Source organism: Branchiostoma belcheri, unplaced genomic scaffold (assembly GCF_001625305.1).
Source record: "Branchiostoma belcheri isolate BF01 breed outbred unplaced genomic scaffold, Haploidv18h27 scaffold199, whole genome shotgun sequence".
NCBI lineage: Eukaryota > Metazoa > Chordata > Leptocardii > Amphioxiformes > Branchiostomatidae > Branchiostoma > Branchiostoma belcheri.
The window spans coordinates 21176-38692 of record NW_017803479.1 but is presented as its reverse complement, the minus strand read 5'-3'; the positions used below and the strand labels follow the sequence as shown (position 1 = coordinate 38692).

Below are 17517 nucleotides of genomic sequence, written 5' to 3'. Positions count from 1 at the left end.
CGGTAGGCCGTCCCGTGCCCTTGTACCGGCATACACGTTGCCGAATCCGCAGCTCCCGAGCATCGCTCCACGGGGGTACGCCTTCTCGAAAGACTCCCTCTCTGTCACTGGCTTGCCGGGTGTTAGATACATGCTGCTCGTCGGGCAGGGCTGTACGAAACTCCCCTTCACGGCAGCGGGGTCCGGCCGCTGAGGCGCCAATGTCGGCGTCGGTGCGTCCTGTTGCGATTCTGCCGCAACTTCATCAGACTTGCCGGCGGGCGCCCAGGCTGTGCTGGATCTAGGTTGAGGCATCAATGCCTCGGGGACTGTGAGTATAAAGTTCGTACGTTACATGGAGGGACTCATTATCCCAGTGTGTGTGTATATATATATATGCGTATGTGTGTGCGTGTGAGTAGTGTGTGTGTGTGTGTGTGTGTGTGTGTGTGTGCATGTGTGTGTGTGTGTGTGTGTCACACGGTGTGTGTGTGTGTGCGCGTATGTATGTGCGTGTGTGTATGCACGTGTATGTGTGTGTGCGTGTGTGAATATAACGTTATGCGTATGCGTGTGTGTGTAGTGTGTGTGTGTGTATGCGCGCGCGAGCGTGTATGTGTAAATATATATATATATATAACACAATCCAAATCTAAAGGGGAAAATCCAATTTATTCCCCCTTTTTTCTGTCTTGAATTTTTGCAATCTTAAGACAACAAAATCTTGAAGATCAAGCTTTTTGAACTGTGATAGCAAAAATTAAGACATTAAGAAGTTCGGAAAGACCATCACATTGCCTTCGATTTCTGGGGTTAGCGAGAGAAGTTCCCTCGTATGGCAACGTACGGGTTATATTTTCTGTTTTAGCCAACCACAATAGGAGGGAAATTGTCTCCTTTGACCGGGCACAAGGGAGGTTTTCTGTCTTAGCTGACCAAGAGGGAAGTTCCCTCGAACGGGGGTCTTCACGAACGGTGTTCATGCACACAGTCCGTCACTAGCGGTGTGCCTTGTAAAGTCACACACGAGGGAAGTTCCCTCGCGACTCGACCAGGCCGACACGAACGGTCTTCTCGCGTTAAGTCACACACGAGGGAAGTTCCCTCGCGACTCGACCAGGCCGACACGAACGGTCTTCTCGCGTGAAGTCACACACGAGGGAAGTTCCCTCGCGACTCGACCAGGCCGACACGAACGGTCTTCTCGCGTTAAGTCACACACGAGGGAAGTTCCCTCGCGACTCGACCAGGCCGACACGAACGGTCTTCTCGCGTGAAGTCACACACGAGGGAAGTTCCCTCGCGACTCGACCAGGCCGACACGAACGGTCTTCTCGCGTTAAGTCACACACGAGGGAAGTTCCCTCGCGACTCGACCAGGCCGACACGAACGGTCTTCTCGCGTGAAGTCACACACGAGGGAAGTTCCCTCGCGACTCGACCAGGCCGACACGAACGGTCTTCTTGCTTGAAGTCCAACACGAGGGAAGTTCTACTTGGCCGACACCAGCGGTATTCTAGCGCGAAGTCTGTGCAGGACGATTGAGGGGAATACAAAGTGTGACACATACACTCACACTGAGCGTTGAATACTGTACATGTATTATATGTCCTCATGCCGCAATAACCACTGCCCACATGTCAATGCAAACGATAGAAATTTAAGCATGCAAAGTAGAAAAGTACTATTTATACTAGACACACAGACACACTATAACATAACAAGAAAGGTTTAAGCTGTTGACACTGAACATCACTGAGGTCAAAGTCCACAACAACGCCTTTGAAAAAGGACATAACGACTATATTACCTTTATCTCTATTTGATCAAATGGCTTATAGCAAGATACAGTATATCACATATAAGCCATGCGCAGGTATAGACACTGTCTATAAACTCCAGTCAGATTATTTCAATTTGACAAATGTTTACAATGTTTACAACAAGGCATCGTGACATGTTAGCTGTAACTGAAGCACAAAAGATCTAAAATAGGAACTTGAACATGTCTACTGAAAAACACAACACGAAGACTATTCAATACATCTGTGGTCAATATCAAATCTATGGAACTTAAACAGTAGCGTGGTACAGTCCAAATCTAGCTACGACCGCGCCCTCGTCCACCTCCACGGGCGCCGCGTGAGCGCCGTCCACGGCCTCTGTTCCCACCTCGGTTCCTCTTCTTACCCATTGTCGATCCCTGGACGACAATCTAATGAAAATTGTACCATATAATTAGTAGAAACTAAACAGCATGGCGTTCTTCTTTTGTCAACAACATTCCCCCCAGACATGTCTCCTCCTCTCCCTCTTTTAATATCTGACCCGGTCTGTCCACTATTTATTTTTGAAGTTCAAAATCTTACCTCGGCACTTTCCAGCTCCTCTTCCAACAGACGGTCGAGCTCCTCAGAGATGCCTGTCTCTGCCCCGTCTCCCTTTTCCAGCTCCGCTGGATCACAAGGCGACAGCCGCTCCAGAAGCCAACCTGTGCCATCTCCTGAGGCATAGCGCGTCTTAGCAGGTAGACTTTGTGACGCGCTCTTCAGCTGACCAAGATACTCTTTCCAGTATTTCGCTTCTTCTTCAGATTCCAAGTATGGTGACCACTTTGGAAGCTTCTGGGTCATCAGGTTCCCCACGTTTATCTCCCTCTTCTCGAACACAGGCAGCAGCAGCTTCGGCTTCCCTGACGGTCTGACGGGGACGTTCTCGTTGTCGGTGCGGAACATCCCGGTCCGTAGGATCTTCCACTTGTGGTCGTGGCTCCTTCTGTAGAACATGTCTACTCGATCCTTCATCGTTTTACTCTGTCTGAATCTGAACATCCCGACTTTAGAGTGCCCTTTAATGTTGATGATGTACGGCTCCAACCAGCCTCGCACGTCGTACAGACCGCGCATCTCCGCTGCGTCCGGAAGTATTTCTAGCAGCCGCTTGGGTGTTCTGGCCTCTTCGTGTCTCAGTCTGTCAGCGATCTGACTGAACAGTTGATCTAAATTGAAAAAGAGGACTAGCATGTTTCAATGTTCGATATAAAGAGCTTGTGCGTGCGCGTCTTTTTATGATTAAAAGGTAAAAGACAACAACTATTAAAACTCAATGAACTTAACCAGTCTTGGCCATCGGTAGTACTTGTATATCCAGACTTCATTGTTGATCAGCTGACGCTTCTTATGAGTTAAAACACCTTGATACATGTTCTCATTTCATCGTTTAGAAACTTAAGAGTCATCCAGGCATAACTTTAAGGACAACAGCCACGCGTATGCACCAATCCTTTTACGAATTTCAAAATAAAATGTTTTAAATTTGTCTGCTATTGGGAGAATTAAGTCAACGGCTGAAAACCTTGACAACTCTTGTTCAACTATAGTTAACTGTTGCAGTCACTTATTACTTACACCGTTTACAGCTTGCTTTCTGAAAGAACACTCACGATTCAAGCTTCTCTCTTATATGTTCTGTTAACATCTGTACGTTCTTGTATGTTCATTCTGTGTTTACTCAGGTTTGGGTATCGTCTTTTCCAAATTCCGGCACCTCTTTCTTTTTGTCCATCTGTCTTTTCGCGCTTGCACTCACAGACGATTTTGGGTGTCCAGAAATCCATATAGACTGTTATCAGCCTATGGGGATTTCTACCGGAAAGGGCAAAAGGAACCGGGTCAATTAAACTGCAGCCGACTTAACCCGGCAACTGCGTAATGCATTTATTATACACGGACAGGAAAACGTTCACAATACAATCACAAATCTGATATACCCATGTGATACGCCCCACATCATAGTTTACATTTAAAATCCACATGAAGCTTCCTACCATGTCAATATAGTCTAACAGTATGCAAAAATACCATGTTGCGTCTTACCTATATCTTCATGGGTATGCCCAACATACAGGAACGACAGCTGCACCTGCAGAGGAAGCAGGAAATAACTTTAATAACAGACATCCCATAAGAAATTTCATGTCGTCCATATGTGAATACAGTATAGAAATATATCTTCATGAGCAGATATACCGTAGTTTAAGCTTAAACGTGGAACACAAGTAACAACAAGCACATACGTCTGGAGTAGTATAATTGAACACATGTAATCAACTTTTGAACATGCAGCGTTTCACCTAAAGGTACCATGAATACCAAGATAAGGAGTGACGCTCACTTACTTCCACAAATATGTTCCGATGGACCAACAAATCAAGAAACGCCAACATGAACCTGTTCTTGTTTTCCCTGTAAAATTGCATAAAAGTCCATATAGATGAGCCATTCAGACAAAGAGTAAACCAGACCAGCACATGCGAACTAAAAGCTATGGTCATTGTCAGACGCCAATCGTAAACTAAGTAGTAGCTTTGAAATAGTGGTAACAAAGAAAAGTACAGGGTTTATTATTACATTTCCTCTCCATGATCCGTCATAACAATAATGAACACTAAAACTCCGTGTTTTGACCATCTCTAAAAACTATTAAACTGATCAGAAAAAATTGGAACAGACGCCAATCAAAACTACGCGTCAGGAGCAGGTCACGATATTCCCATCTAACCTCTGCTTGAAGAGTGGCAGATGCAATAGCACTTACCTGAAACAATTGTCAGCCTGGAGATACAGGATTGGAGGTAAGGGTCCACGCTGAAACATAAACAAGAGAACAACGTTAGTGTGTTCCTTACGAGATGTTTTATATACAAATTTAACGGACTATGTTCTGCATAATATTCGATATGAATGTCAATGTTCAGTAAAACACCATTAGATTTATTATCAAGTATAATCTGCAACATGACAGTGAGCAGTGTCATATAGAGCAGGGCGGTAACAAAACCAGATTTACCTTAGAAAGACGGTACAGCATTTTCAACAGTAGGTTGATCGTCAAGTTGCTGTCATGGCTATACTCAAACACGTCTGTGTAGGTCGCCTTGATGCCATGCCCGTGACTTATTATGCCAGACACGTGTACCTTCATGAGATCCGTTGACGCCATGTCCTGAAGAAGTAAACAACTTGGTAAGAGAAATGATATCAACAAACCCTTCATAATATCATATATTAAAATGGTACATATAAGTGACAGAAATGCAGACTCAATATCTGTCTGCAGCCCTATGGGGGACTCCATGTGGTTAACCTTCGCAAACAAACAAAAAATTGCAACAATAGTAGTAACACAGAATGTGTGTGTAATAAAATTAATATACGTATGGCTGATGCACAGTCCCTTTTTACCTTGCGCCCTAGATGAATGTTGATCTGTCTTAAGTGGCCGGCCAAGGTGTGTAACCATTTATATTGCCTTAATATTGTTTAATTTGGAAAAAATGTCTCCTTCAGGATCATTTTTTGTAATAAGCTACACGAAATTGATTAGATCTGGCCCTACTCCACGTGACCCTACCTCACGTGACGGCCTCTTATATTTTCAGTTTGGCTACAACAGCCACGTTTTTGTTCGCTCTTCAATATCATCGTTTATTCTTGATTCAATAAAGATGATGTCGAACACACGTAGAAATGTGACATTAGTGAAAATTACCTTTGACTTGGCACCAACGAAGTGTGGGAGGTATGTCTTCGCTTGGTCCATCCCTGTAACAGAAATACGGGCGCTGTTATTCTACAAAATCTAAATAAATTTCATTAAATCTGCCAACGTATGCTAGTATTCTACGCATCATTCAAATGATATGAACGTTTTGTGAATCAACAAGTAAATCAACGTTTCTGATCAGATACATAAAGATGACGAAATGTAAGAAATAATAAATAATTGTAAGTCGCATGAAGACTTACCATCAACAATCAGACTCAGGTACCGGTTTGGATTTCGGTGGGCCGCCTCCCTTCGTCTGTAGTAGTTGATTCGTTCACGCCTATAAAAGATATGTAGCATTTCTAAATACCTGCTTCTTACCCAAAGAATTCAACAAAATATCCTGGCATTTAATCATGTCAGGAATATAAATGAGTAGTTGACAGTTCACACTTCATGTTTAGACTATATCATATAATTCTAAACCGCGTTCAATTCCTGGCATTACTGTATAGAAACTAGTCTCCACCAGACTCCATAGCAGGCTGAATAAGTACTAGAAATCGGCCTAAAAGGGATATGACTGGCCAGAGTGGGTCCATACTATATAGAAGCTATGTCGGCGTTATTCTGGCGCAACATATATGGCGGATAAATGCTTACATTTGTCTGCCGAGATGGGCGCGGCGTCGTTCCTGGATCTCTTCTCGTTTGTTCGGAATCCGTGTCCTCTCGAGCTTTCGCTCCAACTGAACGCATTTCTTACACTTGGTAAACAGGCTGGACTGCATAAAACAATACAAGACATTGTATGATTAAAGAACAACGAAATGCTGCATACGTAATATACACATTATGTTTCATTTTGTCATAAAAACACACGCACATACACAAATACACGGGCACACGTGCACAGCACACAAGCACATATAAATTTACGCACAAACACACACACACACACACACACACACACACACACATAAAAACACACATACACAGGGACAAACGCACAGAAACACACATACACACACTCTTTCAAACAGATACACAAACACACGATTATGGTTACCTTCTTAATGAAAACATCAGGATGCATCTCGTTCCACATGTTGTAAAATGTCTGTTTGGAACAATATGGCTCCATTTGTTCGGCCATGTCTTGGCGGTACTGATGGTAGACGCCTTGCTTCCTGGTCCTGTAGGGAAGCCACTTTTCTTTTCGGTGGGGCATCTTCTCGGCGTGAGCAGCGAGATACATCTCGAACCAGACGTTGGCATTTACATATGCCTTAGACTTTTCTCTGCGAGGTCTAATCCTGTCGGAGGCTGATGGGCGACCATCCAAGAAGGCTGTTCTACTTCGGTAGTAGACTTTTCTCGAGATGCCGTACAGCCTACACCATGCCTTTCTGCACATCAACCGTCCATCCGCCTTGAAGGAGAACGTGCTCTTCAGCTTGTCTTCGTCGTTCTGGAATGTAGACAGCTTCTCCACTAGCCACGACGACCGCGCGGACGCGTCTCCGCTGCCGAAGTACTTCTCTCTCTTCTTCTTTAAGCCCCGGTATGTAAAGCGCCGCGAGCATTTGGAACGGCAGCAGGGGCTCATGGACAGTGTCTTGTGTAGAGTCTCCCTCTTTACAGCTCTGTTCAGAAGTTTTGCACCAGCTTTGCCAGACACACCTATATAAAATCGATGACACTGATTCACTTGTTTGAATGATGTCTGTCATTTATGTACAAAGAAACCCCCTCCAGTGTAATTGCCCCGTCACAAGTCTGCCTTCAGTCCCTGTTAACACATACAGACCCCCTCTTTTCCGAAATTGCCCTGTCACAACTGACTTCAGTCCCTGTTAACACATAGAGACCCCCTCTCTACCGACATTGTCCCGTTACAACTCTGCCTTCAGTCCCTGTTAACACATAGAGACCCCCTCTCTTTCGACATTGCCCCGTCACAACTGACTTTAGTCCCTGTTAACACATAGAGATCCCCTCTCTACCGACATTGCCCCGTCACATCTGACTTTAGTCCCTGTTAACACATAGAGACCCCCTCTCTTTCGACATTGCCCCGTCACAACTGACTTCAGTCCCTGTTAACACATAGAGACCCCCTCTCTTTCGACATTGCCCCGTCACAACTCTGCCTTCAGTCCCTGTTAACACATAGAGACCCCCTCTCTTTCGACATTGCCCCGTCACAACTGACTTTAGTCCCTGTTAACACATAGAGACCCCCTCTCTTTCGACATTGCCCCGTCACAACTGACTTTAGTCCCTGTTAACACATAGAGACCCCCTCTCTTTCGACATTGCCCCATTACAACTCTGCCTTCAGTCCCTGTTAACACACAGAGACCCCCTCTCTACCGACATTGCCCCGTCACAACTGACTTTAGTCCCTGTTAACACATAGAGACCCCCTCTCTTTCGACATTGCCCCGTCACAACTGACTTTAGTCCCTGTTAACACATAGAGACCCCCTCTCTTTCGACATTGCCCCGTCACAACTGACTTTAGTCCCTGTTAACACATAGAGACCCCCTCTCTTTCGACATTGCCCCGTCACAACTGACTTTAGTCCCTGTTAACACATAGAGACCCCCTCTCTTTCGACATTGCCCCGTCACAACTGACTTTAGTCCCTGTTAACACATAGAGACCCCCTCTCTACCGACATTGTCCCGTTACAACTCTGCCTTCAGTCCCTGTTAACACACAGAGACCCCCTCTCTACCGACATTGCCCCGTCACAACTGACTTTAGTCCCTGTTAACACATAGAGACCCCCTCTCTACCGACATTGTCCCGTTACAACTCTGCCTTCAGTCCCTGTTAACACACAGAGACCCCCTCTCTACCGACATTGCCCCGTCACAACTGACTTTAGTCCCTGTTAACACATAGAGACCCCCTCTCTACCGACATTGTCCCGTTACAACTCTGCCTTCAGTCCCTGTTAACACACAGAGACCCCCTCTCTACCGACATTGCCCCGTCACAACTGACCTTAGTCCCTGTTAACACATAGAGACCCCCTCTCTACCGACATTGTCCCGTTACAACTCTGCCTTCAGTCCCTGTTAACACACAGAGACCCCCTCTCTTCCGACATTGCCCCGTCACAACTGACTTTAGTCCCTGTTAACACATAGAGACCCCCTCTCTTTCGACATTGCCCCGTCACAACTGACTTTAGTCCCTGTTAACACATAGAGACCCCCTCTCTTTCGACATTGCCCCGTCACAACTGACTTTAGTCCCTGTTAACACATAGAGACCCCCTCTCTTTCGACATTGCCCCGTCACAACTGACTTTAGTCCCTGTTAACACATAGAGACCCCCTCTCTTTCGACATTGCCCCGTCACAACTGACTTTAGTCCCTGTTAACACATAGAGACCCCCTCTCTTTCGACATTGCCCCGTCACAACTGACTTTAGTCCCTGTTAACACATAGAGACCCCCTCTCTTTCGACATTGCCCCGTCACAACTGACTTTAGTCCCTGTTAACACATAGAGACCCCCTCTCTTTCGACATTGCCCCGTCACAACTGACTTTAGTCCCTGTTAACACATAGAGACCCCCTCTCTTTCGACATTGCCCCGTCACAACTGACTTTAGTCCCTGTTAACACATAGAGACCCCCTCTCTTTCGACATTGCCCCGTCACAACTGACTTTAGTCCCTGTTAACACATAGAGACCCCCTCTCTTTCGACATTGCCCCGTCACAACTGACTTTAGTCCCTGTTAACACATAGAGACCCCCTCTCTTTCGACATTGCCCCGTCACAACTGACTTTAGTCCCTGTTAACACATAGAGACCCCCTCTCTACCGACATTGTCCCGTTACAACTCTGCCTTCAGTCCCTGTTAACACACAGAGACCCCCTCTCTACCGACATTGCCCCGTCACAACTGACTTTAGTCCCTGTTAACACATAGAGACCCCCTCTCTACCGACATTGTCCCGTTACAACTCTGCCTTCAGTCCCTGTTAACACACAGAGACCCCCTCTCTACCGACATTGCCCCGTCACAACTGACTTTAGTCCCTGTTAACACATAGAGACCCCCTCTCTACCGACATTGTCCCGTTACAACTCTGCCTTCAGTCCCTGTTAACACACAGAGACCCCCTCTCTACCGACATTGCCCCGTCACAACTGACCTTAGTCCCTGTTAACACATAGAGACCCCCTCTCTACCGACATTGTCCCGTTACAACTCTGCCTTCAGTCCCTGTTAACACACAGAGACCCCCTCTCTTTCGACATTGCCCCGTCACAACTGACTTTAGTCCCTGTTAACACATAGAGACCCCCTCTCTTTCGACATTGCCCCGTCACAACTGACTTTAGTCCCTGTTAACACATAGAGACCCCCTCTCTACCGACATTGTCCCGTTACAACTCTGCCTTCAGTCCCTGTTAACACATAAAGACCCCCTCTCTTTCGACATTGCCCCGTCACAACTGACTTTAGTCCCTGTTAACACACAGAGACCCCCTCCCTACCGACATTGCCCCGTCACAACTGACTTTAGTCCCTGTTAACACATAGAGACCCCCTCTCTTCCGACATTGCCCCGTCATAACTGACTTTAGTCCCTGTTAACACATAGAGACCCCCTCTCTACCGACATTGTCCCGTCACAACTCTGCCTTCACTTCAGTCCCTGTTAACACATAGAGACCCCCTCTCTACCGACATTGCCCCGTCACAACTGACTTCAGTCCCTGTTAACACATAGAGACCCCCTCCTACACTGACTAACGGTTAGCTGTTGTTCTGTTGACTTTAAAGCCAAACCGACCAGTCAGCCATGGGCGAATCTCCCCAACATCTCATTAAAAAGGGTATTGTCGGGAGGTCCTTCCATAGTTTTAGGCTGTAAGTCAACAAAACACCAATCAACCGTTCGGAAGTATTAGTCAGTAGTATTCAGTAGTATTACCAGTCTGGTTCTTTGTTTTCCCCGTCGGTGTTCTGCTCGCCGGGATGTAGAAAGAACTGTCGAAGGGCTCGGAGTTTGTGTCGGACAAATCGGATGGGTCATCATCTGACGATTCCAGGTGGTGCACTCCAAGGTCGCTGTCGCTGTTACAGTCGTCCCTTGTGGTCTTCTGTAAAGCACGCCTAACATAAGGTAACGCGTTAGCTTGGTCGCTTTCATTGAAGTCATAGACGTCGAGATCGTTTCCTCCACATCCATGGGGATCGGCGATTGGGCTTGGCTGGTACACCGAACTGGCCTGGTCTTCACTTGGACTGGGCTGGTACGGGCTCGACAAGGCACGGGGATTGGGGATTGGGCTTGGCTGGTACACCGAACTGGCCTGGTCAGTACCTGGACTTGGTTGGTATGAGATAGGGCTGGACCACCCCCACGGTAAGGGGCAGTTACAGGCACCCTGACAGTCACAGACAGTCTGATCTTTGTCTTCTGGCTGAGCTGTGCGATAATCTGATTTCTGCAAAAAAAGAATAAAAGATAGGAGTAAGCCCAAATCACACCTTCCTTTGAATTAGCTGGTGTGTTACGCTTGAAGGGTGGTTATACCGGCTATACAGATACAGAAGCTTGTGTTACGCCGAAGGGCGGTTATACCGGCTATACAGATACAGAAGCTGGTGTGTTACGCCGAAGGGCAGTTATACCGGCTATACAGATACAGAAGCTTGTGTTACGCCGAAGGGCGGTTATACCGGCTATACAGATACAGAAGCTGGTGTGTTACGCCGAAGGGCGGTTATACCGGCTATACAGATACAGAAGCTGGTGTGTTACGCCGAAGGCGGTTATACCGTATACGGATACAGAAGCTGGTGTGTTACACCGAAGGGCGGTTATACCGGCTACGCAAATACAGATACAAAATTTGGCGGGAAAATTAGTCGACCAGGTTCGGCGGAAGACCGGATTTGGCCATGCCAATCATTATATGCACATGTATAAGCAACGAAACGAATTAGAACATTGCTGAATTACTCCCGGTCGGCCAAACGGATGCATATGGGATCCGTAAAGTATCGGAAACTTTGATTCTTGGGGATCTGAAACTATTGGATCCCTCCCAAAATATCTAAAAATTGGATTTTCTACGGATACTAAGTCGTTTTTACAGTTTTCGTCAAGTAGAATTATTTTATTTTGCCTTCCGAAAATTACATATTTGAAGAGGCACTAAGTAGAAGGATAGAATAATTTTTAGACCATCTAATCCCGAAGCTGAGGGACTCTTAACAGTAACACTTCGTTACGCTTTCTGGCCTCCCTGTTTTCTTTAGGGCACTCGCTAAGTACCGCGCTCATTAACAGATGATTGTCAGCTAATCAAAGTGCGCTTGTCAGATCAGTGTCAATTACCCAAGATTAGTCCCACCCCGTGGCACCTTTTATAGGCCTTATAGCACATTTTATAGACCCTCTACCACCAGGCATCATGAAGCGGGCCAAATCCTAGTCTCCACCAGACTCCTTTGCAGGCTGAATAAATAGTAGAAATCGGCTATGAGGGGCTATATGGCCTATATTACCGACAAAATCAGGAACATTCTGAAGAAAAACCTCGTAAACAATGTCTTCTGTGTTAATTCTGTCACGGGCGGCTTTTTCGCCATTTTGGGACATGGAAGAGGCTATTTTGTGTGTAGGGGAAAGGCGTCTTTGAAATACTTCAAATTCATATAATCAAAATCCATTCATATACAAGATAGCAGTAATATAACACAGTTATACTGTAATACTAAGAGATTGTACTTCAAGTCGTATGAATATTTATTGAAAGATATTTTATGATTTTACACACAACGTGTTCCCTTGAAATGGACTCTTCGGTAGCGTGCCCGGGCGCTGTCTGGAAAGCTTTCGTCAAACTTCTACTACAAGATCCATCCCAGGGGATTAGATTTTAACCACATCTGTGAAGAACAATAAAGCATGTATGTTTTTCTCAGCAGGGTGATTGGCGTTTTAAAATGGGCAGTGGAACTCATGCTGATATTATTTCCCAAGGATTGAATGAGCTGGTACTGACTTCGTGACCTGATCAAGGCCCTAGTCTCCACCAGACTTCTTCTGCGGGTTGATAAATCGTAGAAATCGGCCCCAAAAGGGTATTAATTGGCCTGAGAAGGTAGCTAGCCGGCCAGAGAAGCTCCAGCTCCCCGCCAAGAGGCCAAGAGGCGGGGAGCTGGAGTCTGGCCGGCTACCTTACTGGCCAATTAATACCCTTTTGGGGCCGATTTCTACGATTTATCAACCCGCAAAAGAAGTCTGGTGGAGACTATCAAGGCCCCCTGGATGTCACATTATGTACAAATGTATACAGATACGCCAGGAGACCCCGTGGGGCTTGGCTGCGCGCGGGCCTGCATGCCGGGTTATTTATGGCCTGAATGATCTGAGGTGCTAAGCTACTGTCCTTGTTCCGTAGATGAGCGGATTAATTTTATACCCTTTCATCGTAGTGAGTTTCCACAGACTGTGCAGGCCATGCTGGACCCTCTATAGCCGGCCAACTCCCCTGGCCAATGTCAATGACGCCCCCCTTTATTTAATAGCCAATTTCTACTATCTATTCAGCCTGCAAAGGAGTCTGGTGGAGACTAGACAACTCCTTTGGCACAACACGTCTATTCATGAAGGTAGAAAGTCTATTCAAGGACTATTTGGCCGATTTCTGTTCTACAACCGCTAAATGCTGAAGCCTGGTAGAGGCTACGGAGTACCTCTATCAGACTATTCAGAAGTATTCTAGTAATTTCTACGGAGTGTAGAATTTGGCAAATGGTGTGAATAATTGGCCAGGGGGAGTTTGCTTGGCCTTTACCATTTATCTGTAAGTGTCGTTGAGTTTACCAGCACCCTGGCTGTAGGGAGAAGAAAGTTTATACTATGGGGTGTCACCACATGGTTTCATTTGTCCAGTGGAGGGGAGGGGGTGGGGGTGGGAACTGGTGCCATCCGATAATGTGAGGAAGAAAATCTCACAAAAATAATTTGAAGCCCGACTTTTAAGCGTAGAACAGCAAAAAGTTTGTAAGTCCCTTGGGAATCGGTAGATTTTTCACGCGCACAAAACCCAATCTCCATACTTCTGGTTTCCGAAAACCGCTCGACCGGAAGTCGGTTTGGAATGTGACCATAGGCTAGAATATGAGGACGCTACCCGCTGAGAGAAACACGCTTGGTTTCATCTGACCTAGTTTTGAGGTGCACCATTTGGGAGCGGGCGGAAACTACGGAGGATGGCATCCAGTCTACTTGGTTGGTGGTCAGAGAAAGGGTTTCAGAAAGCTGAAAAGCAGATATGGGGAATGCAAGGTCATTAAAATGTTTGCAAGCTTCCATACAGTCACTTATATTGGATTGGTGAGTTTGAAATTTGCATAATGGACCAGGAAATTGAGATCAGGGAGTTTTGAACTTGACCATTTCGCCTTTTTTGCTGGCAAAATACTTCTGAATAGTAGGATTAGGTATATTTGGGATAGGGGCTTGACAGGCCCGCCATAACGTCCACCATACTAACAACGCGGGTTCGAAAAAAACAGTGAAATTTAGCCTATAGCCACCGTAGACTTCATTTGCCGTTCAGAAGGGGGGAATTATCAACCATCCCGTGGACTGACTCTCCTGGCAAAGTATTTTCCCTTTTTAGCCTTTTTTTACGATCAATACCCTGGATTGAGTGAGTGAGAGAGACCCCCGTAGAAGGCCTAGTGGAGGCTAGACAGATATCGCTAATTTTACTTAGGACATCATAATCAGATTTGACCTCACAAAGCTAAATAAATTGCACTTTCCCTTATTTAAAAAGAGAAAGATTTTTATGTTTATTGCAACCAAAGTAAGCTTTTACTTTCCAACATGTGCGATTCAGGTCACCTCACTAGTAGTTGAGTTCGTATTGCTGTGGGGGGACGAACTAATAATAACGAGAAACAACAACCCACAAAGCAAGACTACTGTAGTAACTAGTAATGGCCTATAGAATCTGTCGTCTTTCCACCGTAGGATCTGCTTGGAGACTATAAAACATCCCCATGATGTGCATGGAGATTTCAGGGCAGAGACAAGATGGAAGCTACTGAGTGATGTTTGAGTTATCTTCCCGAATCAACCGTGACAGGGAGAAGTCGGTGATTAACACACGACAGGAAGTCCTGTAGGGTCGCGGGAGAGTTATTCCCAAAACGTAAACACAGACAAACGTCCTGACAATGTCCAATGCCTTCTCGGAGAAAACTGACTTTTCTGTGTTGAAGAGGATGTTTACTGTACATAAATGGAGCCTGACCTATATATATTTTAACGGACTGCCAGAAATAATTGTGTGTGCGTGTGGGGGGGGGGCGACAATGTCTTTGGTATAATTTTCAATTTCTATGGGTCCTTTGGACTCGCCTTGGAGATAGTCTGGTATACAAGGTTACGGCCTATTCAACTTATACGTGTCACTGATCTTGTGCCCTTGGGAAAGGCACTTTACACGACTCTCCTTAAACTCAAGTGAAAATGAGTATTGCCCTGTCGCGTTCCGTATTTGTCATCTATCTGCGTTGGTGACAGCCTGATTAAATCGCTTTTGCCGGCCGCCCAACATCCAGCCGGCGTAGGGAGCCCCCCTGAGCTTGGGTTACATAGGCTACGTTGGTGACGACATAAAATAAGTTGAAACTTGAGTGTGGTGTTACCATGTCTGGTCATGAAATGTTGGAATAAAAAAAAGTACGGTCTCACATACAGAGATGTGCGAAATGCGGTCCAAACTTCGAATTGAGCGAAAGTTTTGTTTTTCTTGTCTTCACTTTCCCCTGCTAAGACAATTCTACTAGGTCCCTTCTAGAAATAAACACAGTTCATACACAGACAAAAAGATGGAAACCAGATGATCCCGCGGATCTTACATGTAATCTAATACTCATCTCCAAGCAGATATTTGGGTGGCTGGAATACAGTTTCAAACAAGCCAAGCAGTATCCATTTTGCCTGCAGTATGCTTTTAATTTGCAGCCACCCAAAGATCTGCTTGGCGGTACATATCAATTTAATATACAATATGATGTATTAATACAATAATGTACAGATCATGTTTTACTAACCGCTTTAATAGGTTGACGAATTCATATCCCCTTTAGCAGTCAACCCAGAACTTATAGGTTTACTCGCCTGCCTCTACCAGGCACCGCGGGAAGAAATTGATCTTCTCTGGTATACTATCCCTTTAAATATTTCGGCCAATTTCTACTATTTTTCCAGCGATCCGCGGTGCCTTGTAGTAGAGGCTAACATTTATAGTACCGGCGAAAATTACGTAGGGTTACAAACAGACTATATTAAGGTTCACCGCCATACAAATTCATTTACAAAAATGGAGGTAAAATGGTGGCTGAAATAAACATTCATGAATACTCCATACTTTCTAGGTCAGGAGGTTGATAACGTGTAACACTGTAAGAGGCCGAATCTGAGATAGTCACAACTGGATTTCTACTTACCATATTTCTTCCACCAGGCGGTGTGGGAGGGGTCCCTCCGTTTCCGGGGATGTGTGCGTGGATGGTTCCACCGTCAGGAACCTGGAAACTCTCACGATGTACCTATTACCAGGCCAGAATATAAAAATCGGTTAGTCACACAGAAGGTGTATCTAATGCCTACTAGTTCACCCCCTCCCTTACAGGACACATATGATAGAACACACTGAAATCTCGTTTATTTGGTACCACATACCTCAGGTATTTTACAACAAAGGTTCTAACGGCGGAAGTGCACAAAAATATGTGAAAACGAGATATAACGTACCTTCTTCCCATTCTTGTAGAGTCTCAATATTGCTTTCGGTATTCCGGTTACATTTGACACTTCTTCGTACAGTTTCATCCCAGACGCTTGATTTTCCAAGATTTCCAACTCGAACTTGGGTCCCGTCGGGGGTACGATGGTGAACAGTAACTTTTCATTGTCAGGTTGGATGTTACAAGAAACGTCACGATGCAGGACAGAAAACAGGTTAATGACAAAAAGAATTGCCATACACGCGAGTAGATAATAGACCAGAAACATGGCCGGGGTCACCGCGCGAACGAGTGTTCATCTGCTAAAACACGACCGTTACCTCAGCTCGGTACACAAAATTTACAGCCGCGCTCTCCAACGACACCGCTCTGGTCTCTGAGGGACCGGGGGAATGTATCAGGCGGGGTGGTCAGCGCGTCCCGTGCCTGTGCCCGTCCCCCAGCCTGTTTCGAATTAAGTTCTCACAGAGTCCAGAGACTCAGAGCGTGAGAGATCGTCTTCCACTTCAGTCACACTGTTTATCAAGCTCTCGTCCGTTCAACTGCAGAGACTGCTATTGTTGCTTTCTTGTTTCGTCGTACACATTCGTGGTTGTAGTCGTCAGCGCGTTTCCGACCCTACCCCAGCCTGAATAGTTGTAGTGTATAATTCCGCGGAGAAAACGAGGAGAAACGCAAGGGATCATGTCGGAGGGTCTGCATGGGGGGGTCCTGGCAACGGTTAACGGTGAATTCAGCAGGGCCGATAACGCTTAACGGTAAATTCAGGACGGTCGGCAACGCTTAACGGTAAATTGACAGACTTTTTTTCGTTCGAGCTGCACTGGATTTGGTATCTCGCTTTGTTGGAAAAGGTGATCACTGACAAAATTACGTATATCTTACATGTAATGAAGCACGCATTAAAGGTATGTGTACCCTGTGTTCCCCACATGCCCTGGTCCCCGAGTGCGTCCACAAATAAAGGGGAGTCTGAGTCGACGTCAGCCAGCTTGCATTTTTTCAGTCTGCCCAGTGGATTTTGAGAGGGGAGCGTCGTAATCTAGGGGGGTCCGGGGGAATGCTCCCCGGGAAATTTAGGATTTTTAAGCCTTCAAAAACGCAATTTCCCACATTTTGAGAGGCAAATCATGGTGTTGAGAGTGTTTGTCGGTCCTTCTGATGTTTTCATA

The 17517-nt window shown here is 45.8% G+C and overlaps 1 protein-coding gene across 1 annotated transcript; it reads right to left on the bottom strand.

The window, feature by feature from the left end:
- Positions 1–2451: 2451 nt before the first annotated feature.
- Positions 2452–16430, bottom strand: LOC109468293 (the record flags this gene model as incomplete). Its single annotated transcript, XM_019766547.1, has 12 exons — positions 16353–16430; positions 16046–16147; positions 10497–11013; positions 6597–7210; positions 6191–6312; positions 5788–5867; positions 5531–5583; positions 4829–4984; positions 4577–4626; positions 4158–4224; positions 3856–3901; positions 2452–2978 (listed from the first exon to the last, which is right to left on the bottom strand). Coding segments are annotated over exons 1-12 (2412 nt in total), but the record flags the coding sequence as incomplete, so codon positions are not given.
- Between the last annotated feature and the right edge of the window lie 1087 nt (positions 16431–17517).